Source organism: Chelmon rostratus, chromosome 7 (genome assembly GCF_017976325.1).
Source record: "Chelmon rostratus isolate fCheRos1 chromosome 7, fCheRos1.pri, whole genome shotgun sequence".
Taxonomy (NCBI): Eukaryota; Metazoa; Chordata; class Actinopteri; order Chaetodontiformes; family Chaetodontidae; genus Chelmon; species Chelmon rostratus.
Genome location: NC_055664.1, coordinates 27,931,407 through 27,957,465, shown reverse-complemented (window position 1 = coordinate 27,957,465; position 26,059 = coordinate 27,931,407). Strand labels below are relative to the sequence as shown.

Sequence of the window (26,059 nt, the reverse complement as noted above, 5' to 3'; positions counted from 1 at the left end):
CTGAAAATAGTCCCCAACAAATGTACTATTTCCTCTTGCTTGAGTGACGTTTGGTTAAAACTACAGCGAGCAACTGTTTTAGGAAATGACTGAGCCTTTTTTAAAAGGTGAAACTACATTTCTGGGTTTAAAGCTGGGAGTCCCAGACGAGGAAGAGAAATCAGGAAATACTGATAGACGAACACATCATCAGCATCAGTAAAAACTATTACACATTAAAGTTTTTCTTCTTATTTCACCTGGGGAATCCTGTTGAGAATCATGTTTCTTTCCTCCCTGTGGCTCTGAGTCTATTTTCTGTCAGTTATTTCAGGGATGATTTGTAAACTACTCGCCCTCCAGATATTCTCACCGTCTCCTTTTCCATCCGACCCCCCCCATCTTCTCCACATAATGAGATCAGGTGTCTTTCACCTCCTCCTGTCTCTCTCTCTCTCGCTCTCTCTCTCTGTCTGTCTGTCTCTGAGGACAGAAAGGCTGTTTGTTCCCTGCCTTTGTCCAGAGGAGACAATGGACTCCCTCTGGGAGGAGGAGGAGGAGGAGGAGGAGGAGGAGGAGGATTTTCCTAAATTTAAGGAGCAACAGAGGAAATCTATTCTTAACAGATTATATATCTGCTACAGGAACCAGGAACCAAAGCTAGTTTAGTTAAATGCTAAAGTGAAAGTTTTTAGGTTTCTTTTGAAAATATCTGCTTCCTGTTCTCTGCAGGTAGTTTGTTCCGGAGCTTTAGACGTAATGGACGAAGGCTGCAGCCCCAATTTTCTTTCGACTGTTGCTGTAAACCTCCAATAAACCAGCAGCAGGTGATCACAGTGTTCTTAAAGGCTAATAATAATCGAGGGAGTTAGCGGTGTAGCTTGGTCCTGGTCCATTAAGGGCTTTGTATTCAAAACAAGCATCTTAACTCTCAGTTTCCTGCACTAACACGTGTAATTAGAGAGATCAGATGAGTGAACCAGGAAGTTAATCTGAACACAGCGTCCATTTGGGGTTGTATGCATCACAGTCGCACTCTGACGACGCCCAAAAAGACTTAAAATCCACTTTCAGTTGTGTTGTTACGAAGCGAAAACAGTGATTTGTGTTTTAATGCAGTCGAACAGTCAGAGGAGAGAAGAAGAGCGAGTCAGCAGCTGTTTGTCAGAGAACGAGGCCGGACGGGATCCAACATCCAGCTCAAACTCTGCTCAGAGAGCTCACAGGTTTCAGTCTGCTGTTTGGTAAAATAGCATCTCATTCCTAGAAGGTGGTGGTGGTCGTCATGGCGTCAGCACCGGTTTTTAGTGCCGCTGCTCGGTTTGTGCAGGAGGTGACGACCTGGAGGTAACAGAGCTGTCAGACAGGAGGAGAAGCAGGGAGGAGGAGAGTTTGTGACAGCGGAGGAGACGGAGGAGCAGCCGACCTTATGTTCCTGCACACACACACACATGAGCAGATGCCACCACAGGCTGCTGCTGCTGTTTGTGCTCTCACACACCATCAGTCTCAGAGTGAGAGAGTCCTCACAAGGTTACAAAGACGAGGGAAGTCCAGTGACGGGAGGACACGGCGAGGAGGCTCAGTGCCGAGGAAGAGTTCACTTTATGCCTGAGCCTGTGCTCTGGATTCAAGTGGAGCGGGATTAAAGGTAAATTCACTTCCAGCCTCAAGGGCGAGCCAGACTGCAGAGCTTTATCTGCAGAGTTTCTGACCACGTGCTTCGATGTGCAACGCTGTCGGTTACTCTGAATGTTTCACTGTGAGCGATCCACAGAATTCAAACATAAAACTGAAGGACTTCCAGAGTCTGCGTGCAGAGTCGACACCTGCTGTAAGCACAGACGTATCACACAATAATGAAGAGAATACACGGTTGGATGAACTGTTCAGTAGCCCTCACACTCTGCTGACAGCGTCTGTCTGATGTGAACTTGTGGATGCTCTTATTTTGGTAGTTTTGGAGTCTCTCCCGTTGTTACAGGTGGCTGCTGCTTGGTTTGTAATGAGGCTGCTGTGACGGTGGAGTCTCTTCGGAGCTGATCTCTGTTTATTCTGACAGAAGCAACAACTACAAGGATGGTCTGGTTACAAAAGCTCCACCTAAAGCTGCACGAATGCATGTTTTCATGGTCAGAACAGGTTAATGAAGGCAGCTCTGCAGAGACTTTCTATCGTCTTTAGGATCATGGTTTTGGTTTTGCAGCCACATCTTGACTGGTTCAATCTCAGCTACCAAACAGCAGATAAAGAAAGAAAGAAAGAAGGAGGAGCTAAAGAGGTGTTTCTGTTGGTGGAGACCAAACCGGAGCTAAAGGAGTGCAGTACAGGATTAGCTTCTGTGGCTGCTGGATGTGTAAACTGGTAGCAGCATGCTAACACGTGAGCCACATCAGCGTCGTTAGGTTAATTAATGCTGCTTTATTTTATGGCCAGTTTGCTTTTGTGCGCAGACTTTATGCCTGCACACACACACACACACACACACCTGATGGATCTCCTGTCCCTCAGCTCGTCATCTGTTCAGCTAAACATGATCCAGTAATCCCCAAATCTCTCCTTGATCATGTGTCAGACGCTTTATTTTCTATCTGCACGCTCTGAACGAGGAGTTTCTGGGCGGAGGAGACGGTTAACAGAAGCGATGCTGAATGTGGTCACATGGCGGCCATGAGCGCTCAGGGTTCAGGTCTGTGTGTGTTCTCAGCTGAGGAGCAGAAGGGATGATTAACTTTGTCTCAGGACACAGACGTTATTTTAATCAGTCTTGGTTCTAATAGTCTTAACTTCCTCTCACCTTCATCACCTCCTCGGCTGAATATCACTTTCCCTCTCAAGCAGCCGCGCTCTAATAGGAGCCATTCATCTCTTTTCCTCGCCGCTGAAGCTTCGTGGAATGATGCATTTCGGTGCTTCGTTCCGGCGTTTTCCAAACTGCACTCGCTGACCTGCTCTGCTTCTCTGTGCAGACACACACAACGAGCCCGATGCCTCTTCGATTGGACGTTTCGAAACGTGAAGGTCGCAAATTAAAACGTCACCTTGTTTGCTGGTTATAAACAAAAAAAAAATCTGGTTTCATCCTGCAGCAAAAAGAACTTTAAATGTCTGCAAACACAACCCCCCCCCCTCACCTCCTACCCAGGCTCGTATTCATTTTAAATACCCTCGTCTGCTCTCAGCCAACCTCCATCAGCTCCACAGCTGAATGTCCTCCACTCTTTCCTGCAGACCTAATCGCATAAATCCACCTCTGACCACGGTGCTAATAAAGCTGCGTATAAACTAAGCTCTGCCCTCGTCCCTCTTCTTATTTAACTGCTGGTTTCAGGTTTCTGTCTCAGGACACGGATATTATTTAAATCTCATTCAAGTCTAAGCTGAGTCTTCACTTCCTCTCCTCTCACCTCGGTGTCCTCTCCAGCTCCGTATCACCGTCAGGTCGAACAAAAGCCGTTTTCTTAATCTTAATGACACGAATTCACTTCCTTTCCTGCTACAGTGCAGTGTACAGCAGAGGAGGCGATACGCTCGTCATCTCAGCGGGGATGAGCCTTATCGGTGAAGATGAGCCGCCTCTTCTCGTTCCCTCACGCTGGTCCGTCTGGCTGCTTCTGGTTTCCTGCAGGCAGAACAGCAACACACACGACGGAGACATAAAACATTATGTAATGTGGAGAAACATCTGCCAGCAGGGTGAGAAAGCAGCATTAAAATCAGGCCGTTAACAAACACTGTGTGACCTGACAGGATTTTAATAAAAGAGACTTCTAATGTGACCTGCAGAGGAGGATCTGATAAAGTCCTCCAGCTGTCAGGAGTTTAACTTTCACCTCCTGGACTGTACTTCCACTTCTTGTTTAAACTCGATGTGAAGGTAGTCCTCCACGCGGCTGAAAATCTAAGTTTGGGCTCAATGTGGTTTCCTCCATTAAACATTTACAGCGCTGCCCGTTAGTATTGGCACCCCTTAATTTTTTTCACAGTCTTTGTAATTTCTCCATAAATAAATGGAAATGGACACAATTTGCAATACCAAGATTGTTTAAATGAAGGTCCAAAGCAACTGAAAAGTTGTTTTCCCTCAAAATAGGCATTGGAATTTCAAAGACAACAAAAAACAGAAATACAGCAGGTGCATGAGTATTGGCACCCCTCCTTAGTATTTGGTTGCACACCCTTTGGCAGTGATGACAGCCTCCAAACGTCTCCTGTAGCCATCAATGAGCTTCTTGCATTTGTCTTGTGGTATTTTCTCCCACTCCTCCTTCACTATGTGTTCTAGGCCCTGGATATTTAAAGGGTTCCTTCTGCCAATGGCAGATTTCAGCTCCCCCCAAAGATTCTCAATTGCTGGCCATTTCAAAACAGTCCATTTTTTGTTTGTTCTATCCATTTTTATGTGCTTTTAGATGTGTGTTTGGGGTCTGTGTCTTGCTGGAGTACCAAAGATGTTCGCCTCAACCCAGGCTTTCTTACACTGGGCAGGACATTTTGTTCCAAAATCTGCTGATAATCTTCAGATTTCATAATCCCTGTGATACGGGCAAGGCAGCCCCACAGCATAATGGATCCTCCACCGTGCTTGACTGTTAGTATGGTGTTCTTTTCTTTGAATACTTCATTGCGGCGCCTGTAAACATGCTGCTTGTAAGAAATGCCAAAAAGTTCTACTTTTGTCTCATCTGTCCACAACACATTCTCCCAGGAGGACTGTGGCTGGTCCAGGTTCTCTTTCGCAAAATCCAGACGCTCCCTTTTGAGTCTTGTTTTCAACAATGGGGTCTTCCTTGGCCTCCGCCCAAAGAGCCCTGCTGTGTTGAGTGTGCGCCTTATGGTGCTTCTTGAACCAGTTACCCCAGACTGTTCGAGGTGGGCCTGCAGCTCTCTAGATGTTACCTGAGGTGATTCTGCCACCAATTGCAACAACCTCTGACGACTTCTCTCATTTCACTTTCTCTTAGCCTTACGCCCAGGGAGGTTCTTGACAGTTCCATGCTTCAAATATTTCTTAATAACATTACGCACTGTTGACACAGGGATGCCAAGCTCTTTGGAAATGGTTTTATATCCTTTGGAGCTCTTAAGTTTGCAAACAACAGCATTTCTTGTTTCTTCAGAAGCTCTTTTGTCTTCATCGTTGTGAAAAAGGGACTGAGTGAAACAGTTGGCTTTTCAAAAAACAAATCTCATCATTCATTGGCCATTTCATGTCACATGGGAACAGACAAGCCTCCACAGGTGATTTCCATTTGTAATCTACCATTGCTAAGTCAAATTAGGTTAGGTTTTAGGACAAACAGCAAAGGGTGCCAATACTAGTGATACAGCAAGATTTACCTTGTTATTTATTTTCACTCTACTGGTTAATTTTATTTATTTTGTTGGTACTTTCCTCTTTAATATTAAACACAAGCTATCTGTAAAAAAAATCTGCATCACTACATCACTTTTGTTCAGGAGATGTTTAACATTAAGTACTTAAACTTCATGGGTGCCAATACTAACAGGCGGCGCTGTAGTTGTGTTAATGTCTTATTGACCCATCAGCTCCACCTCCTCCGTCTGTGGACTTAGTCGCTCTATAAAAACGTCACAGTACTTCCTCAACAGAGAAGAGCCATAATTCCTGCGGCCACTAGAGGGCTTTGTCACTTGAAGGCAACTAGACGTCATTCTGGGGTCCCACCTGCTAACCGCTAAGCTACCAGGCATTCAGCTGTCTTTGCTCTGGAAATGAGCCATAAAGCACCGCAGCAGTCGTCCAGTCGGAGAAGGGAGATGAGAAGAGTGAGTGATGTTGCATTGTTGAGACTCGACCGGGGACATTCGTTGGCGGCATCAAAGTCAGAGAGGTCAATAACTGATCTGAGACATGCACACAGAAAGCTGGCGGCTAATCACAGCGGATGATGAAGCATCAATCTTTACAGCCAATCACACTTCACTGCCAACTCATTCGTCCAATGCATCCAATTCGTCTGGCTCAGGTGATGATGTCTGTGATGTCATCAGTGATGTCATCAGTAATGCCACGTACCAGCCTCATTGTCCGTCTGCCTGATTGAGGTGTTTGGCTAAAGGCTTACTGAGAGACTGTGTGTGTGTGTGTGTGTGTGTGTGTGTGTGTGTGTGTGTGTGTGTGTGTGTGTGTGTGTGTGTGTGTGTGTGTGTGTGTGTGTGTCTGCCTGCCTGCCTGCCTCATGGAAAACTACCAGACCCAGACCTGTTGTTGGCTGTGCACTCTGGACTTCTTCTGTCTGTTCTTGACATTCAGATGCTCGGCCTCTCACATCTGTAGCTCAGCATAAAGACTTGAAACGGCGAGAACATCCATCAGCGTAGAATGTAAACCCCCCCATGTTCCAAAACCCAACAACACAAAGAGAGAACGTGACCTCAGAGTCCTCCTGGATCAGGACTGGTACACAGCAGAGACCAGCAGAGATGGAGTGAGTGAAACATCAGGTCTGTAGTGGTCATTAAGATAGTGTGTGTGTGTGTGTGTGTGTGTGTGTGTGTGTGTGTGTGTGTGTGTTTTTCAGCCCTGAGCTCATCCACAGATAAAGATGCTCTCTCTCCCTCTGTGTGTGTGTGTGTGTGTGTGTGTGTGTGTGGTAAATCTACATAATGAAGCTCCATTCACACTTTCAGCTCACTGGAGGAAACAGCAGTGTGTGTGTGTGTGAGTGTGTGTGTGTGTGTGTGTTCAACAGATGTTCATATTAATGTTTGTTCTCCCGAGACTGAGGTGGTAAATGTCTTCATCTGTTGTCTGTCTGTCTGTGTGTGTCTGTCTCTCTGTCTGTGTGTCTGTCTCTGTGTGTGTGTGTGTCTGTCTGTCTCTCTATCTGTCTGTCTGTCTGTGTGTGTCTGTGTGTCTGTGTGTGTGTGTGTGTCTGTCTCTCTGTCTCTCTGTCTGTCTGTCTGTCTGTCATTCATACACCACACCTGTCTGGTGGAACTCATTCTGTTCTCCTGCTGCTCAGAGGTTGTTGACCGTCGTCTTTTCCAGCTGATGAGGTGTGACGTTCTTGTACCGTCCAGAAACGATGGAGGTGTTCAGGGTGGATGGTGGACCTGCAGAGTCTGCAGACCAGGTTTCATGTTCGTCACTCTGCGTGTCATCAGGTTAAAGCTCCTGTAAGAATGAAAAAAAAAAAAAGAAATTCAGTGTCTGTGGACAACTCAGCAGAAAGGCTCATGAACAACGTTTCCTCCATTATGTTCAGAAAATAATGAAATCTGGGTGGAAACACATTTATTTCAAGATGTATGTGTAAACAAAAACTTCATGCTGTTTGTTGTGACCGCTGCAGTGCATTGTGGGACATGTAGGATGAGACAGACTGGTTCAATGTGGACTCTGTTCAACATCTGGGCGTTATACTGCAGTTTGCTTTTGTTTGCCGTCTGTTCGTTGCATGCATTAATTTTTCTTCAAACCCATCTGCACCTAACACCGGCCAATCAGAGGGACAGTGGGCGAGACTGTTGGGGTTGTGGAGTAATGGCCTGTCAGTCCTCCACCGAAACGCCTGCATTTCTGGATTCATCCTCTTTGTTTTCCAAAAGCTTATTGTGGACGGAGGACCAAAAATATGCGTTTTCAACTTTAGCCAGCTGAGAGAGCGAGCCTGGGCGTCGGTCGACTGTGTGATCAGCTGCTGCGTCTGTAAATCAGGAGATAATTACACACAGCACACAGACGTGTGTGTGTGTGTGTGTGTGTGTGTGTGTGTGTGTGTGTGTGTGTGTGTGTGTGTGTGTGTGTGTGTGTGTGTGTGTGTGTGTGTGTGTGTGTGTGTCTCTTTGCTCAGAGGATTTAGGATTTGTTTGCTTTTCTTCACTTCCCTCCTCCAGGAGCAGAGAGACTCAAACATGTTTAATTCAGCTTGTTAAAATGTTGACGTCCTCGCACGTCCTCGCACGTCCTCGTACGTCCTCGAGAGTTGAATACTGAGAACGTAGATCTCAGGATCTCACAGAAAAATCCTCGCCAGAATCTGGTCTCCTTTCCTGAGGAAAAACACTGAAGCAAAGACACCTTCTCCAGACCTCATTAATGATTTGACCTTTAATCAGCTTGGTGTACATGATGGATTGGATAAAGGATTTGTTTATGTGAAATCACACTTCATCAACTTTCATTGAGAAACCACAACTAGAATCTCAACTGAAGTACTTTCCTTTGTCTCTTTATTGTGTTCTCTATACTTTCTAAACTTTACGTGCACAGAATAAAAAGTCAACGTTAACACCTGTCATATTCTGAGTGGGATGCTTTTAAAAACATCTCGTCTGTCCTCTCTACCTTGTTCCTCAGCAGGTGACGGTCACGTGATGTCAGGATGCCTGGATTCCCACCGAACCCGCCCCCTTCAGAGCACCAGGGTGATGCCACCTCCACCACTGAACACAGGGATGTTCTGCCCGGAGAGGAAGTGAGGGATATGGAGCCGATTCAGGATCTGTCAGAGTCTCTGTCCCCCTCCACCTCGTCTCCACTGGAGCTGAATGAGGAGGACATGCAGCCAGTGGACGGCAGCTGGAGCCAAGATGGAGACCTGGTGGAATGTGGACAGTGAGTGTCCTCCATGGAGGAACCATGAGAACGTGATACTGGACTCTGAGGGTTTGATGAATATTAAATGTTCATGGTTAAAGAGTCGATAATAATAAACCAACCAGTGATAAATGACCACAGAGGAGTATTTGATGCAGTACTCAGATTGTCCACTGGGACATATTCTATGAACGATAGAGAGCTGAAGTCCTGACATCACTTCCTGTCTATCTTCTGTTGCACTAACTCATAGAGCATTTAAAGGTGTATTGAATTAACAACATTACATAAATTAAAAAAACAACCGCGTGTTGGAGCATTTTTAGTAACTTGTGTTATAAAGGACGTCATTGTTAGTGCCAGTCTTCTGGAACAGAAGTAGACTGGCAGATCTGGTTTCTCTTTGGTTCTCTATAGAGCTGGACAGGCTGCAGACTCACCTCTGCCTGTTTGTCCTAGTGGTCAAACACAGTACTGCAACCAGAGCCTTTATAAATCCTCCTGTTTGAGTCTGTTTCTGCAGTTTTGGTGCTGAGTCTTTCAGCTGTTTTCTTCTGTCTTCCCAGACTGGAGAGGAGGTGGATCCTCTGGCACGAGTTCATGGAGGAACACGTCCACCTGGACGCCTGGCTGCGATTGGCTGAGCAGGCTGTCAGTTTCCCTAACCCCGCCCACGTTACCTATGTCACAGCCAAGGATGAAGTGAGGAAGTTTGAGGTGAGAAGGGAAACACACCTGATCTCTCCCTGGTTCCTCTCACCTTTGACTGACCTGAATTTTATTAATTTGGTTTGTTCTCATTAAATCTCCTCTGTCATGTATCACTAACAAACATAAAGTACATGTGTGTCTTAGATCCATATGTTTGTCGTCTTAGTCGTCTTACCACCTTAGATCCCAAAGTGTGTGTGAGTGTGCAGCTGAGCCTCATCATCATTAATATAAAACTACAGATACTATGTGTGTCGTGTGGTTGTTTCATAGCACACGAAGCCTCTCAGTGAAATTATTTAATGGTTGAATTGATTCCAAGAAGCAGGGAAACAATGCAAAACGTGAATAAACAGAATGTGATAACTTGCCGATCCTTCCTGACACGTAGTCAACTGAAAACAGTTTGTTTTTAAATGATTCTGTTTTCATCCGTCCAGACTTCCTGGAATCAGGGTTTTTCTCATTAAATATTATTTATTGTATATCTTTGTCTGTCAGATTTTAATGTTTAAAAAGAAGCTTAAAGGATAACTTTCCTTTTTTGCAACCTGGACCTTATTTGTAGCATTAAATACGACCATTTATATCCGTATAATGCGAGTACTCGGGGCATCCATGCGCAGCCTCTATATAACGCATAATCTGCGGCGAAACTCGTTCATATTCCAATATTTTGTTCTGATATGCTGGTGCTATTCCCCTCTGAGCCCGTGGTGGCATGTTATCAACATCCGGCGTCTCTAGGCAACTACCTCAGACGTGGATGATGTCATTACCGAACGCCGGGCGCTGCGAGCAGCCAGCCACAACACGGCTGACTCTGCGGCGGTCGGCTACGAATACGCAATAACGAACCATAGCTGTGCCAAACTACAGCTAAACTAGCCAACCGCCGGCTCAGAGGGGAATAGCACCAGCATATCAGAACTAAATATTGGAATATGAACGAGTTTCCGCAGATTATGCGTTATATAGAGGCTGCGCATGGATGCCCCGAGTACTCGCATTATACGGATATACGCGCCGCTCCTCTGGGGCTAATTTCTTCAAAACGACTCCAAATGCCACCAAAGTTGTCTGGGTGAGTAAATGGTCGTATTTAATGATACAAATAAGGTCCAGGTTGTAAAAAACGAAAGTTATCCTTTAATCCCCTGCAGGAGACATGATTTAATAGCACCAAGTCGTCTGCATAGTGTAGGAATTTAATTTCTGACTTTTTTGGAGTGACACTAGAGCAGCAACAATAAGTTGATTAGCTGTTAGCAGAGAATAGTGGACCAGCTGGGTGATGGTTTCCATGTCCTGGAAGGAGGATGGGCCTGACCCATTTGCAGGTCTCAGTGTCTTGAATGGGACTGGAGCAGCCAGTGCAGGATGCAGAACCAGCCGGGCTGCTGCTGGAGGAGCTGCAGAGGTCAGGTGGCTCACGCAGGCAGGCCTGAAGTGCTCAGTTGTTTGTTTTAGTAATTTTAATAATTTTTGTTAAAATTAGCTGTAATCAGGAAACAAGGAGCGCTCACGCCGTCCAGAGCGCGCTCAGATGGTTCTGGGTTGTGGGTAATGACGTCCTCTGACGGCGCCTTCTGTAGGTAAAGTAGCGTGTTTGCTGTGCGTCACCTCAGACTTGCTTTGTGCCGGTGTGTTCAGAGGCTGCGGCGCGAGGCCGGATCGCGGCTCGTCCAGCTGGACGGTTTGACCCGCAGGAATCGAACGCTGACTCGGCTGTTTCAGGGCGCCATGCAGGCTCGGCTGCTGGCGTCGGCCAGGCGGTGCGGACAACGATGGGACGACGTGAACGCCAAACTGGAGTCCATCGCCGGACAGCTGAAGGTCAGAGCTACTCAGATACACGGTTGAACTTTCGCGTTGGCAGAATAAATCTTCCTCATCTCAGTGCTGATGAGTGTTCAATGTTTCTGTCTCAGCTCTTTGTCTCGGAGTGGGAGGGGTTTGAGGCCGAGAGGGAGGAGCTCGCTCTCTGGTTGGCTGACCTGGACGTCCGTCTGAGCGAGGTGGATCACCTGACAGGAAACACCTGTGAAAAGCTGAGACGACTCCAGGTGTGTGTGTGTGTGTTGCTCTTATTGTCTCTTTTCCTACTTTCTGTATATTTACCTTTTGTCTTTATGTGTGTGTGTGTGTGTGTGTGTGTGTGTGTGTGTGTGTGTGTTTGCAGTCCTTCCAGCAGTGTGTGTGTGTGAACTCGGGCCGTGTGAACGTCCTGTTGCGGTGCGGCGAGGCGTTGATCCAGCGCAGCCAACCAGCTGACGCTCGGCACGTGGAGAGCCACCTGGTGGAGCTGCTGCGCCGCTGCAGCCTCGTCTACAACAACATCGCACGAACGCACACCAGGTTGCTGAGCATGAGACTGGTACACACACACACACACACACACACACACACACACACACACACACACACACACACACACACCAGGATGGGACTGTTTAACCCATTAGCCTATAAAGATCCACGGATCCAGGTCACATGATACCCATGAGCACTAAATAAAGGGTCTTCTGGATTTACTGCCCACCTGTGATTCAGTGTCAGTGTTTCATGAAGGTGGGGGAGTTGCCAGAGTCACATTTTAATAAGAAAGTTCAGCATCAGAGCAGCAGAGATTTCCATTTCCCATGATGCAGCACTCCATGCCTTTCATTAAAGTACATTTTGCTTCTACTTCTGCACTTGTACTGAGTTAAATGTTTGAATGGAGGACTTTTACTTGTTACGAAGTATTTTGACATCTTGTCTTTCATTGATTGCTGTTTTCTCCTCCTCCTCCTCCTCCTCCTCCTCTTCCTCCCTCAGGTGTTTGAGGATGACTGGATTCTGTCTCAGGCTACAGACTCTGGTTGTCCTTCAGAGAGTCTGTTAGAGGAAGAGGGAGCGTTTAATAAAACCAACCTGGACCTCCCTGCCGTGTCCAACCCTCCTGAAGGTAAACCATAACATTAATCATGTCCATCATAAATGTCCCCCATGTGACAGAAACACGCCGTAAAGATCCGTCTAACTCCTTCTCTGTAGACCCGCCCTCACCCGTTCACCTCCCCCCTCCTCCTCCCTCCCCGTCCTCGCCTACCCATGAGCACCTGGGGCTGGAGTGGGACCCCTCGGTTGATATCGGACGTTCTGTCTCCCGCGACGACGCCGACTCGTCGTATTTCAGCGCCAGCACAGGTAGGAAGTGGCCGAGTGTCAGCGGCAGACAGCGACGCTCCAAACGGAGCCGGACTTCTTCTGTTTGTGACCAGAGTCAGTTACACACACACACACAGTCCGCTTTGTCGAGGCTGTTTCACCTGTTCCAACCTGCCAACGTCAGATTCACCTGCAGATTCTGCAACGAGGCTTTTTCCAGGCTGCACCAAACCTTCCTGCATCAGCTGTAACCAACAGAAGCTGTTTATAATGGACTGTGTGTGTGTGTGTGTGTGTGTGTGTGTGTGTGTGTCTGTTTGTGTCTCTGTCTGTGTGTGTCTGTGTGTGTGCGTGCGTCTGTGTGTGTGTGTGTGTGTGTGTGTGTGTGTGTTTGTGTGTGTCTCTCTCTCTCTGTGTGTGTGTGTGTGTGTCTCTCTCTCTCTGTGTGTGTGTGTGTGTGTTAGGTCTGTGTCACAGAGACGGTCTGAAGAGGCGGAGCTACCTGAGCTCTCTGGGCTCTCAGTCTGACATCAGTGATGTCGATCAGGAAGCAGATCTGGTGAGTTTCTACAAACCTCTGGGTTGTTTTGGTGAAGGTGAAGTTTATTAAAATAAAAAAAACAGACAACAGATGTGACGTTTCTGAGCTAAAACATGAAGGTTTACAAAGAAAGTTCAGTCAGGAGGAAAGACGTGGGGCTGTCTCAGGTGACCCAGCGTGAGACGTTCAGGGACAGCAGTAATACGTCAGTCATATCGGCTGCGTTGTGCTTGGACTGTAGGAACCATCACTTTTTAACATGGTTTGGTTTAAGAGGCGATGAAATGATGCATCTGCACAAGAACTGTATTGTAATCTATTACTTGCATCATCCAAGCTTGATGTGTTGGAGGAGAGCGGCTACAGAGACGCTACGTCAGCTACGTCAGGTTCACTTTGAACGAATCCATCTCCTCTCATTTCATAGTACACTGTCTCTGTTCTGTTGTTCTGCTCTGACCCAGATGCTACATGGCCCAGAGGCTTTTCCTGTCTGTCTATGTGTCTCACACACACGCACACACGCACACACACACACACACACACACACAGTCATTGATGTTCCCATACACCAGTTATCTAAAAATGTTCCCGTCGCTCGGTGCCGGCTTTATGAGCTGGTTACAAGAGTTCACTTCTTCTTCTGCTGATTTATTGACGGCGCCTGCAGGATGTGGCACCTCTATACGTTGTCGGTACATCAGTTTGCTTTTTTTAGCTTTATTTTGGCGAGTGTGTCAGCAGCCGTACGAGAGAAACCGAACAGAAGAAAAACCAGCCGGGCGTCGTGGATTGATGGAAACAGATGCTGAAATTTTGAAGTAATTTGAGTATCCTCCTCTGCTAGCCTGCAGCCCCCCCATCCTGTATATCTGTCTGTTTCTCACACACACACACACACACACACACACTGATGCACTGTTGGTGAACCCCAAAGCTCGACAGGAGAAGAGACGAACAGAGAGACACATGTAACAGCGAATCAGCATCGAGGACCCAGCGAGGACATCAAAGCGTTCGTACCGTTCTGCGTTTTAACCGTCGTCGTTATGATTGGACTCGTGAAGGCGTGATGTCAGCGCGCCCTCCCCGCAGGCTTGGCTCGCCGCTGGCTGCCCAGAGGACTCGATGTAGTCGTACTTCATTAAAGCTGCGACCGCGTGACCTCGTCTCCGGGTGCTCGTACGCCGCATGAATTCTGAATGCGACTCAAAAGCCTCGCCTGCAGAGGTTGTGCACCCCCCAACACAGACGAGTCAGTTTTCAGCTCTGTCGATTTCAGGCTTCGCCACTTTGACCCAAACTCACACTTACAGCACAGAGCTCAGCCGGCCCTGCGTCACAGCTCCTCCTCATGGTAGCTTAGCACGTTTTAGCTCTTAACTCCAAATGCATCGCTTTCATTTTTTAGATTTCCGTCCTTCCAGGCAGCGACTGGCAGGTTGAAAATCAACCCCTGTGGATCAAAAATGAAGAAGATGAAGTAATTCAGCTGTGGACCAACTTCTAGCTTCTTGGTATTTGAATATTTTCTGCAGTAGTGGATAAATGTAGATAAATGAAATGATAAATAATAAATGTTGTGTGCTGCATGTCTGCAAATAGAAGAGAGAACATCACTGTATGCTTGAGCGGCTGACCTGTCAATCAGAGGAACAGAGTGCAGGCCTGATCCAGGAAGTTCTCTGTGTGCATTATTGCAATAGAAGTCGAGGCGCATCGTGACGGAGTGTATGCAAATGCAAAAAGCACACAGGGACACATTTTTCATTTTTCTAAATGTTTAAATTCTGCGAGGTACTGAGCTGCTCCACAGCGAGCTCATTCTTCATCTCTGATTCTCACCAAGCTGCCTGAACGCGTCACGCTGCTGAAGAAGAAGTCGCTCATCTGAGAACCGATGTGAAGTGAAAACCGCCAGACAGCGAGCGAGCGTGGTCACTGTGAGAAAGACGATCGTGCAAACAGGAGGTTGGAGAAGCGGCTTGTGACCGGAGGGTCGCCAGTTCGATTCCCCCCACCGGACTGGCAGAGAAACTTGGGTGTGGTGGAGTATTCACTCCCCCCCTCCATTAGCCGGCTGATGTGCCCTTGAGCAAGGCACTTAACCCCCCAATATGCTCCCCGGGCGCCTGATGCGGCAGCCCACTGCTCCTGTGTGTCTCACTGCATGTTGCATGTGCATGTGTGTATTTCAGTAAATCAGCGATGGGTGAAATGCAGAGACTAATTTCCCAGTGTGGGATTACTAGAGTGAATAAAATTTTAAAAAAATTAATTAATTAAATTAAACGCAGCTGAAGTTCCACTCGACGACGACGGTACTTCTGAAGAAAATATTTACTGTGCTGGATTTTCATGGTGTACGAGCCAAAAAGCCAGAAAACCTGCATGGTCTGATTTGGAAAACAGTCAACCGATGTGAAGCTTCACCAGGAAACTTCATGTCAGAAATAAAACGCTGAAATCCTTCAACAAAATAATTCACATTTACAGTCCACACCTTCCAGAGACTCTTTATGAAGGACGTGAATGGAGCAAAATGATTCACGTTCAAAAATATCTATTTAATATTTATGACCTGCTTCCTGTGCAGAGATTGGACGGATGGCCTGACCACGCCCACCCCAGTGTCTTCTCACCAGTAGAGAGCCAGGGGGGCGGGACTCAGCCGAATGGAGACCAGTGGGTGACCTCGACTCCGAGCAGACGGGACGGTGAGCCAATCAGCTTCGACGGCGGGCGTGTGAGGGCGTGGCTGGGAGTCCAGAGCCCCGCCCCTGCAGAGAGGAGGACTTCCTGTTCCAAATCGGTGCAGACGGATGGCGAGATGAAGGTGGGTGAAGTCTTCTTCAGTCACTCTGTTGAAAGCCGTTCCGTGACGATTAATCAGTCTTTTCATTTTATGTATTAATTTATTCCAAATAGTTCATATTAATAATAGTAATAATATCGATACATTAGCCCATAATTTCTGATCCAAACACGATGAAATTTTCTTTTTTCTCGACTTGTGTCTTAGTTAAAACACTATACATGCACAATGACATCGTCCCATATATACAGATATACAAGATATGTGACACACAGCAGGTCACGCTACAATGAAATCCATCAGACTTTTGCTCCATAACGAAACCACAACCAAACCTAGTTGCTATTTTAACTCAACACCTGAACGCACCTGCAACAAGTATTTTGTGTTCATCACAAAACGAGTTCTGTTGCCTCGTAGGACCTGCTGAGCTTGTTTTCCTGCAGAGTTCAGCGTTAACATGCAGCACATGGCATCACATGAACATCGTGTGTGTGTGTGTGTGTGTGTGTGTGTGTGTGTGTGTGTGTGTGTGTGTGTGAACTCCTGACACATTCTCACGTACTCACTCTCTCTAACACACTGCTGCTGTGCAGATTTATGAGTTCATGAGAGTGAAACCTGTCCTGAGTGTTCAGTCCCGATCGTATCGATGCAGAACATCACAGCCAATCGGGCTCGCGCTTTCTCTCCAGCTGTTTCAGCAGGATTTCAGTACCGGACGTCGCAGGAGGGCGCTTGCCAACTATTTTTAGCCAAGGAAGCTTGAACAGGACACAGAAAGAAATTAAAGTTCAATATCAGGTTAGATGACCGAAAACGACTTAAAAGTTAATTTCACTGTAAATAACTTCCATCTTAAAAACAAGTGAATTTCCCAACATACGCAGCAAACATCTCCACTTTGCCCCCAGATGTGAGGCAAGTCCCCACAATGCAGGTCCAGAAGCAGGTTGGTGTCCCCACAAGGTCGTTAATAGATGTACAGTAGACTCAGACTCAGACGTCTGTGTGTGTGTGTGTGTGTGTGTGTGTGTGTGTGTGTGTTCCTCAGTTTAAAGAGAAGCTCCACACACACACACACACACACATCTGAATGATGTCCTCTCTCACCAGGAGCTCCATCAACATTCATAATCATCAGCCTTTATTTTCCTCCGCACATCCACCTTTTGTAAAGATGGATTCCTGGATCACCGTCCTCTGTCCCCCCTCCTCTGTTTTCTCTCTCTGTCTCTCCGCCTTCACGTTTCTCTATCCATCAGACTTCATTGGCCTTAGCCTTCATTTTCTCTCCCTCTCTCATTACCGGTGAAAGCGTCTATTTATTCTCCTCTTCCTCCGTCTCGTCCGCCGCTCCTCGGGCCGCCGAGTGAATCCATAAAGTCTTGATTTATGCGTTCTGGCTGCACTTTAACTGTCGCCATAAAAACAGGAGAGAAACACGCAGACTTCCTCCTTTCCTTCCTTCCTCCCTGCTTCCTCCTTCCCTCGTCTCTGTTTTCTGCACAGCAGAGAGGAAAAGTTTCCTGATGAGTTTTTCAGGGTCAAATCTGACGTCGAAGCGTGCGTGCGTTGTTGTAATTAGAGCGATTTCGTGCACGCTCGTTTGCGAGATGCGAGTTTGAGTGTTTGTGCGTAACAGCGTCGGAGCTTCATTACTGACAAAACTATCGAGCGAGCACAAAACAAATTGGGGCGGAAATCTGCGCGCAGATCCAGATCTGAGATCAGCGAAGGAGAGAATCGAGAGTTTAATCGATGTTTCGGAGCAGCTGGAGTGCAAACTGAGAGCAGGACAAACTGCGAGTTGTGAAGCGTCATTCTGACAGACTGTTGCAGGCTGCAACTGAGGATTATTCTCATTATTGATGAATTCATCAATAATTAACTAACTGCCGATCACGTGTTCACAAAGTGTCAATGAGGTGATGTTTTTACTGACCAGCTGTTCAAAACTGCCCAACAATCGATTCACTGTCCTCTGATATCAAACACAGAAAAACCAGATTTTGAAATGACTCATTGATGATCAGAGTGGTTGGTGATTGGTTTTTCTATCTGATCGATTAGTGGATGTATTGTCTCGAGGGATATATATTCATAAACGGCCGACAGATGATGGTTGCCGTTCATCGCTCGCACGCTTTCTGTTGATGTGTCGAAGCACAACGAACAAATAACAAACTGGTTTGTGTCTGTAGGTTTTTATAATGTTGGCTGAAATAAAATGCTGCAAGTGCTCGACCAATCAGAAATGTTCACTGTACTTATGGAAGGTAGCAGCCTACGTCGAGCAGGTCTCCAGAACTTAATGTAGACCCTGATCCATGTGGCGGAGAGGTCCTGAGTCCCTGTGGACAGTGACAGCAGTGGAAATGTGGCTACATGGCACGAGCGTGCTGCATTAAGAGGCTCCACCTCTGGTATATTTATGTTTACTGTATTTTGAACTCATCCAGTCGTGTTTGTAAGAGCAAAATGTTCAAGTTTCTAGTGTGAAGAAGTAAAAAAAACATTTCTGAATGTCTAAAAGTTATTTTAAAACGTTCTGAAAGAACTAAAATCAGTCTGAACAGAGCTTTGAAAGGAAGCTGATCACACGCTGGGCCGTTTTTCAACGACCTGAAACATCTCGATTTGACTTGGACTCGCGGGGAGGACGTAAACTGCTCTGACTGTACCGGACTAACAGGGTTCAGAGTCGGTCCGAGCAGCTGAGGCCATGTTCTGAACTGGATTTTGTGATCTTCATTAGAACCTCCTCACTGATGTTTTTTATCTGTGTGTGTTACAGTGTTACCTGGAAGGACGCCACATCGACACACCCAACAGCCAACATCGCCATGACAACACACAAGAGCCATTTCCCGCCCCCTCTTCTTCACCGTCACGTGACCTGAAAGCCTCGTCTGATTGGACGGAGGTGAGTCGACGGTGTCGGTCGATTACCTTGGTTGTGAGTGATCAGTGAGGTCAGTCAGAGATGTTGTTTGGTAGCAGTTGAGGATTAACAGAAGCTCTCTGTTCTTCAGGCTGAAGACGAGCTGTCGTGTCCCGAGCGTCTTCTCTCTGAACAAAGGTGAGAAAACACAGAAACCATCAGTAAAACCAGAGCGATGAACAGAACGTCTGCTGTGTGTTTATGAAGAGAAAACTGGTGGAGAAAAGGTCAGAGGTCATTGGCTGTGATCGGGTAATTCACAGGAAGTTAATGCAGTGTTTGCAGTTTGTGCCAGTTGGTCCTGTGGGACGTGTTTAAGTACTTTATAAAAGCTGTAAGTGGATTTTCACACTACAAAAAACTGAAATTGAATTTCTGAACACGATTCAGTGAAGCAGAGTTTTCCATTCATGTGATTTAATGTTGACCACCATCAAAGCGCTCTGGAGCTCATGCTGTAGAATCAGTAGAAACGAATGCATGAAGTCTTTATTGTGCCGAGCCGTGTGTGGAGACCAAGACCAGAGCCAGGGTTTCAGAGATGAGTCTTATCTCATCCAGGAGAAAATGTTGCCATTGTGCGTTGAATTAGTACATATCAACAGGTATCAAGGTGACGCAGTCCAGGTTACTGGTACATGTACACGAGCTGAGATGATGATGATGAAGCAGAACACTGAGCTGGGTTAGAGTTAGGCTTAGCCTAACCCATGTCCCAACTGAACCGGTTTCCTAATCCCAACCACCGGAAACCCCGGCGGACCACAGCGACATAAAATAAAAACATCACTGTAAAGACACGTTAAGTTTGTTAGTTCTTTAATTATGTGTTTGAGTCCTTTCCCCCTAAAAGTCAACAGATGCTCATAAAGTCCAATAAACTCAATAACTGTCTCAGAACATTTTCTCTGTTTTCCCTGAAGCCAAATTAATTCTAATAAATTCTAATAAAGGACCTAATGCTGTTTCAAAGCTGTCTCTGCGCTCTTCAGTCCTCTATATATTTACTTATTTATTTTTTGTTGGCGCAAAAGAAGTTCAATAAAAATACAAGAAGTCTGAAAGTATACTGAAAAATACTCCGCTTGTAAGTTTTAAGCTGTAGAAAGTACTCGCAGGCGTGGAGTACAGTCATAAAAAGAAAAGCTCGTCCAGCTGGTGCTCTTCACTGTCTTCACTGCTAAAATCTGCAGGAATCGAACAAAAGTCTCGTGGAGGTCTGCTGTTGCTTCGCCTCCACAGCTTCACGATGTCTGAGTCGAAGTGAGCTGTGATTGGCAGGTCACATCAGCAGAAAAACCTCGCGGTACAAACACTGCCTGTATGTTTTCCCGGCTGCAGACAGCCGAACAGCTCGGCGCCGGTTGGCGTGCAGGCGCATCACTCGTTGAATGAAGATAAAAGTCAGTGATGACTTGTAGTGTGTCTCAGCTATAAATGCTCGCATACAGTTTGTCTGTCGCTGCTCTGCTGCGTCCGTCATTTAAATGTTGGACTGCGGAGCTCCAAGTTTTCAGCTGCTGCAGAAGTTACTTTAAAGTGCGGCTCCATCGCTGGAGGCCGCTTCCATCATCAGATCCAGCAACAGATTTAAACCCACGATCGTTAATGTCGAGCTTTAAGGGTTCAGTTTACTTCCTGTCACACGTGTCAGAGGAAGCTTGTTGGATCCTTGTTTCATTCAGTTTGACTGACAGGTTGGTAAATGACCTCCTGATAGGTGGTTGTAGTTTGCTCCTCCCACTTCAGCTCCACCTGTTGCCCAGATGTAGATTCTCTGGTGTCAGTAACTGATGAGGTAGAGCAGACGGTCGGAGGCAGACACAGACACTAACGCCTCCACCTCTTCCTCCTCCGCCTCTTCCTCCTCCACAGTGTGACCTCCAGCAGGGCCCCTTCCTCCCTGCTCTCCAAAGCCCTCCTCTTCTTCCTCCTGGCTGCAGTTATGGCTCTCCTGGCCTTTCTGATCTGGCTCGGCTTGGAGCCGGGGTGTCGCCGTAGCAACCGGATGCCTCGCAGCTTCCACCTAACACTGAGATACGTCAACGGACCCCCGCCGACATGAAGTCCATGCAGAGACGCCCATGGGCGAAGCACTTTCCTCGGGCTCTGCAGAGCGGAGGGTGGCAGCTCATCGTGTAACCTCAACAGTTTGCTCATTTCAATTAACCCCGAGCCCGACTCGACATCAAAGATCCGGCAGGAACCTGCAGGGACTGCAGGATAATTAGACCTCGAATCAGGGGCAGCGCTGAGGGTCAAACACGCCTCCACAATCCCTGAAACAGCACCTCTGGTTTGTTTTTCACTGTTTACTTCCATCGTTAGCCCTGTGGCTAACATGTTTTCAGGTGTATCTGTCAACTACAGGAATTTGTTAATGGTTTTAACTACAGCTGCTCCTTGCAGATTATTATATCACCACGAAATGCCTTGATTTGTATTGAAAGAGCTGAATCATTTGACCAAAAATCAAACAAACAAAACCACTTGCTGGTGCTGGTAAGATGAGAACAAGGCTGCTGTATACTTCCTGATTCTACTAAACCGAATCAGTTACTGATCATGTTCTGCTCGATACATACCGCTCAGCTCCAGCTCCAGCTTCCAGTCTGAGTTTAGGTCTTTTTGAGATGCCGTCTGTTAAGGTAACACAGTGTAAATACGACACAATCTCTTAGATATTAAATATATCCTCGTTTCCAACTGGGATCTAAGAGGTGACATGACAACACGTCAGGTGTCAGCACATTTATTCACTTCTGTCTTAGAGCCCACGCATTTAAAGAATACATAGCAGAATATATGTGATCTAATGGAGAGCTGTAATGTGTAATGATTTATCTTTATGCACATCAGAGATTTTTGGTCAGTGGAAGCATCCGTAGCTGCCTCACTTTTGTATTTAATGGCTGTGTTTAGCTGAAAGTTGCAAGTCTGTAGATGTAAAACTGTGCCTGCAGCAGTGGCTAACACTGTCTGCTAGTTAGCATGGAAATATGCACATGTTGCAGGAAATACGCTGTTTGCTGAATTCTGTTTATCTTAGAAACATTGGCGGGGTTGAGTGTTTTACCCTGAATTCTGACTTGTAGGCTGGTGTTGTTGCATTTCACGTCCAGAAAACTGTCAGGACTCAATCTATCGTGGAATGAAGCAGAGGCTGACAGCTACGACATTAGAAGATGAATTGCTTGCACAGGTTATATTTTTAAACTGCTAACAGTGCTAACGTAGCTAAAGCTAATGTATAGGATGCAGCTAATAAGCTAGCTTTATGCTTGTCTGTAAATGACTGTACGCAATAAGACTTCAAGTCAAGATTCTGAAGTGTTTTGTCCTGCCTCATTAGAAAATGATAGCACTTGTATTTAATTCAGATGTTTTGCTGTATGAAGTGACTCATGTTAAAGGTCAAAGGTTAAAAGATGTGTCTCTCTTTATGTGTTAGCCCATCAAATCCAGATCACATGTCCGTGCATCGCTGCCGGCCACAGAGGGGTTTATGAACGTGCTTTCCCTTTCTGGACCGGCCGCCGCCGCTCTCACTTCGTTTCTATAGAAGTCAGCTTGCAGAGACTTGAAAGTTCTGCAGAGAGATTATCCATCACAGCCGAGACCGCGACTTTATTTACTGTAGTCAGCGCCGCGCGGTCAGTGTGCGGCTTTTCCAAAGAACAATAACTTCACTTTGGCCAAAATAAAAGCGTAAACATGACGGATGACAGCTGGTTTCAAGTCTCTGCAGGCGGACTTTCAAACACACGGAAGCGCTTCTGTCTCCACGGCGTGGAGTGTTTGCACAGGTGGACGTTCACAGAAATGAGCAGATGATGGAAGTACGGCCTCAGACTCTCGTGGGCAGAGAGTAGAATATGAGCTTTGAACTGGTGACTGAATGTAAAGGATATCTGATGTTTATTACGGGGGTTAAACGTGTGGAACGAGTTGTCTCACAGCTGTGGTTTGTCGTTTATTGAACAAAAATGTTTTTTTCTCATTGATTATTGGACATTTTTTAATAACAGAGGAGCTTTTTCATCGAGTTTGTTGAAGCTGCAGCTGTGATTAACCCCAAATGTGTGACCTCGTCAGGGGAAGATGACGTCCAGCTTCTCTAAAAAACTCATTTCAGGAGGATTGCATTGTTGTTAAACCTGCGTGATGATGATGATGATGATGATGATGATGAAGACGGCGTTTCAAGGCTTTAAGAAGCTGATTAAATAGTTAAAAGAGGAAACTTTGTCAGTCAACTGCCGTCTGAAACATTTCACTTCAGCTGAGTCTTGATGTTTGTGTGATGGATGTTGCGTCCAGTCGACTGTTGTTGCTTTTGTACTCGTGTTTGAAGATTACAAATAAAATAAATGAAACGTTTGTATCTTCAGATCATTTTTTCCTCAGGGTTTTGTTTTGTCTGACGGGGGCAAATCCTTTTTTTTTTTTTTAAATGTAATTCAGATTTCAGGTTCAGTTTTATTGGCTCAGTATCTCATTTTGTTTCTCCTGCTTGTGGAAATGAATGTTTGCCTTTTTTAAATTGTAGCCGACTCGAGTTGCCCTGCACAGATATTGTAGAAAGAAATGAAAACGTAAAAAAACATTTGGCAGAGCCGAACTTTGATAAGTCAAAAAAAGGGTCAGAAAAAGTCTTCACTGGGATTCATCAAACCAGAAAACAAAGTGATGCCATAACTGAATGAAATATAAGATTACAGAGTTAAAAAGTTTACAATTCAAGGTTCATTAAGACAGATTGTTTCTAACTTTCCTCTGTTTGACAGAACAAATGTGGTGGAATCCAAGTTCTGAAGGTAAATCTGTTTTTACTGCAGTTTAGTTTTAGTTTAGTTTTTGCAGCCTGAAGATAAACTGCCTCCATCACTCAGTGTAGTTTCTACAGGTGTGTGTGTGTGTGTGTGTGTGTGTGTGTGTGTGTGTGTGTGTGCGTGCGTGCGTGCATGTGCGTGCGTGTGTGTGTGAATGACGGCAGGGTTTGCGTCGGGTCTTACAGCAGATTTGCGTGCTGGATCTCGTGCTGCGCTCACGTGTCTGAAGAACGCCGCGTCACTGCGATCGGTGACACTGCTAATACGCTAAGCAGAGATTAACCGTGTGTGTGTGTGTGTGTGTGTGTGTGTGTGTGTGTGTGTGTGTGTAACCATGCATTCAGTGCAGAGTGGGACATCATTCTTGTCTGTCAGTGGGAGGTGTGTAATCTTTGTGTGTGAGCATGTGTATGTATGACCTACAGACATGATCCCGTTCTAACCACCAGTGATCGTGCTGTTAGCAGTAATTAGAAAACGCCTGTTTTTGTATTTGTGCTCTGCAGCTCTTGTATTTCTATTTCTATCTTTGTGCCAAATGGTTCTGTGTGTTTGGAAAGTTTCACAAATAAAAGCATTTTGAAACTGGGCATTACTAACTGACAAACTGGACAAAACAAAGACAAGTAAAACACTAAAGTAGCATCAAGCTAATGTTTGTAGCTGTGATTTCTGCTTACATGTTTGGAGCTGAGAAGATAAAAGCAGCATCATTCCTGTTTGTCTCCCAGTAATAGTGAGTAAATAGAGCAACAACAAACAAACTACTAGGCAACTCACCGATGAAGTCTCCAGTTATGATGGCAGAGGTCCACACGATCCAGTCCAGTCAAATATTTAATCTAAAACACAAAAATAATCCACAGTTATCATCTCAAATTAACCAGCAGACGTGCTAATCGTCCACGTTTCCTCCATTATAACTCCTGTGAGTGTGTACATGTAGATGACATGTTGGTTTCAGGATGGCTGCTGCAGTCTGACCTTTGGATCGATGCCTCATGTGACCAGTTAGGATCTTCACATCATCTTCACAGCCAAAAACAGCCAATGGGAGGAAGGAAGTTGCCTCGTTCTCTTCTTTCTTGTGAAGATAGAGCCAGTTGCAGATGACCGGCGCTTCGTACAGCCAATGAAGTCTGAAAACAAGGACATGTGGGTAATTTACAGCCAAATCAAGGAAGGAAAAAGTGTTTCCTGTCAAAAGAGAGCAGAACCATGTGCTGCATGCACTCCAAATGGTTCAAGACCAGCACTGAATTAACCACACTGAATGAATGTGCTGGACAGCTGTTTGAAGCTAAAAAAGCTCTTAAATGTTGTCAAAGTGCAAAGAACCGTTCAACAACTGTAACCACATGAAGATCAATTGTCACTTAAATCAAAAAGAAGAAAGAAAATGTCAACAAAATTATGAAGCTGACATTTTAATGCAGCTTCCAGTGCGAAGATGTAGCATTAGCAGTGTAGCTCTTCTCTGTGTGTGTGTGTGTGTGTGTGTGTGTGTTGTACACATGTGAGTGCAGTGTGTGGCAGTCACTCTCAATGACTGTCAACAGCAGTGTGTGTATGTGAACATGTCAGTGTGCACGTGTCTGTGCTGTCGCTTCATGTTTGTGTGTCTCAGTGTGTGTGTGTGTGTGGTATTATCCTCATGCACTTTGCATCAGTGTGTTTCTTCCTCCACAGCGACGTTTCCTCTCGCTCTTGTAAAAGCCTTTACAAACAATATTCTTTCATTTGTGTGACTGCAGTTTCTCTGTTTGTGTGTGTGTGTGTGTGTGTGTGTGTGTGCGTGTGCGTGCGTGCGCTCGCTCTACTGGTGATCCTGCTAATGAAAGTGCTCCATCTGCTCGAGTGCCGGCAGGCCTGCAGCTGGTATGAAGACAATTATATTTGCTCATTTAGAAAAAAAAAGAGGAAATTTAAACTTTCTTCTCGTGAATCATGTGATCAGCTGACTCATTGATGTTTTTCACGCACACATTCGTCTCCCTGAGTGTGTGCTCTGCCTCCATATGCCGGCTTCCTGTTTTTAAATCTGTGCATTGTCCCTTAAGATTAAGATGGAATGTGTTGGGATGGACAAGGCGTGTCTTTGAGTCTCTGCGCGTGGAAACGGGGCGGCGGCGAGGGGACGAGGGGGGCGTCCGTGGCCGGCGGGCGCATGAATCAACACGATTGTTTCCCACAGCCGAGAAAGCGCTTCAAATTCAGTTAGAGGGCAAATAATTTCATGTTCGCTGAGGAATCCGCTGGTGGACTTTTAACCCCGCGGTCGTCTGATGGAAACTGGAGGTCTGGAAGTTAGAAAAGAGCTCCAGAGGGAACGTCAAACCCTCCTCGCCACAGGTTTCTGCTGCACACCGCCAGAAACACCCAGCGGTTCACCTGGATCAGGTGACCCGCTGAATACGTCCACCTCTTTTTGCGTCGGCCTGTTTCTGTTCATGAATAACACTGTTCACTCAAACACAGTGGTGTGCACAGGGGCGGGGGTGCCCTCTTGGGCGCCAAA

The 26,059-nt window shown here is 46.1% G+C and overlaps 1 protein-coding gene across 2 annotated transcripts in view; it reads left to right on the top strand.

Annotated features, from left to right (window-relative positions):
• Positions 1–23,076, top strand: part of si:ch211-137a8.2 (uncharacterized protein LOC777613 homolog) — a 28,518-nt gene extending 5,442 nt beyond the window's left edge. Inside the window, exons 2-13 of one of the 2 annotated variants that reach the window (XM_041940986.1) lie at positions 8,309–8,563; positions 9,112–9,262; positions 10,910–11,092; positions 11,188–11,322; positions 11,439–11,633; positions 12,077–12,206; positions 12,296–12,448; positions 12,874–12,968; positions 15,547–15,786; positions 18,563–18,691; positions 18,801–18,847; positions 20,585–23,076. In XM_041940986.1, the coding sequence (XP_041796920.1) occupies positions 8,331–8,563; positions 9,112–9,262; positions 10,910–11,092; positions 11,188–11,322; positions 11,439–11,633; positions 12,077–12,206; positions 12,296–12,448; positions 12,874–12,968; positions 15,547–15,786; positions 18,563–18,691; positions 18,801–18,847; positions 20,585–20,774 (1,881 nt within the window). In that variant the 5' untranslated portion in view covers positions 8,309–8,330 and the 3' untranslated portion in view covers positions 20,775–23,076. Of the gene's footprint in view, positions 1–8,305; positions 8,564–9,111; positions 9,263–10,909; positions 11,093–11,187; positions 11,323–11,438; positions 11,634–12,076; positions 12,207–12,295; positions 12,449–12,873; positions 12,969–15,546; positions 15,787–18,562; positions 18,692–18,800; positions 18,848–20,584 lie in introns of both variants that reach the window. The other variant, XM_041940985.1, reaches the window with a different exon arrangement.
• The last annotated feature ends 2,983 nt before the right edge of the window (positions 23,077–26,059 follow it).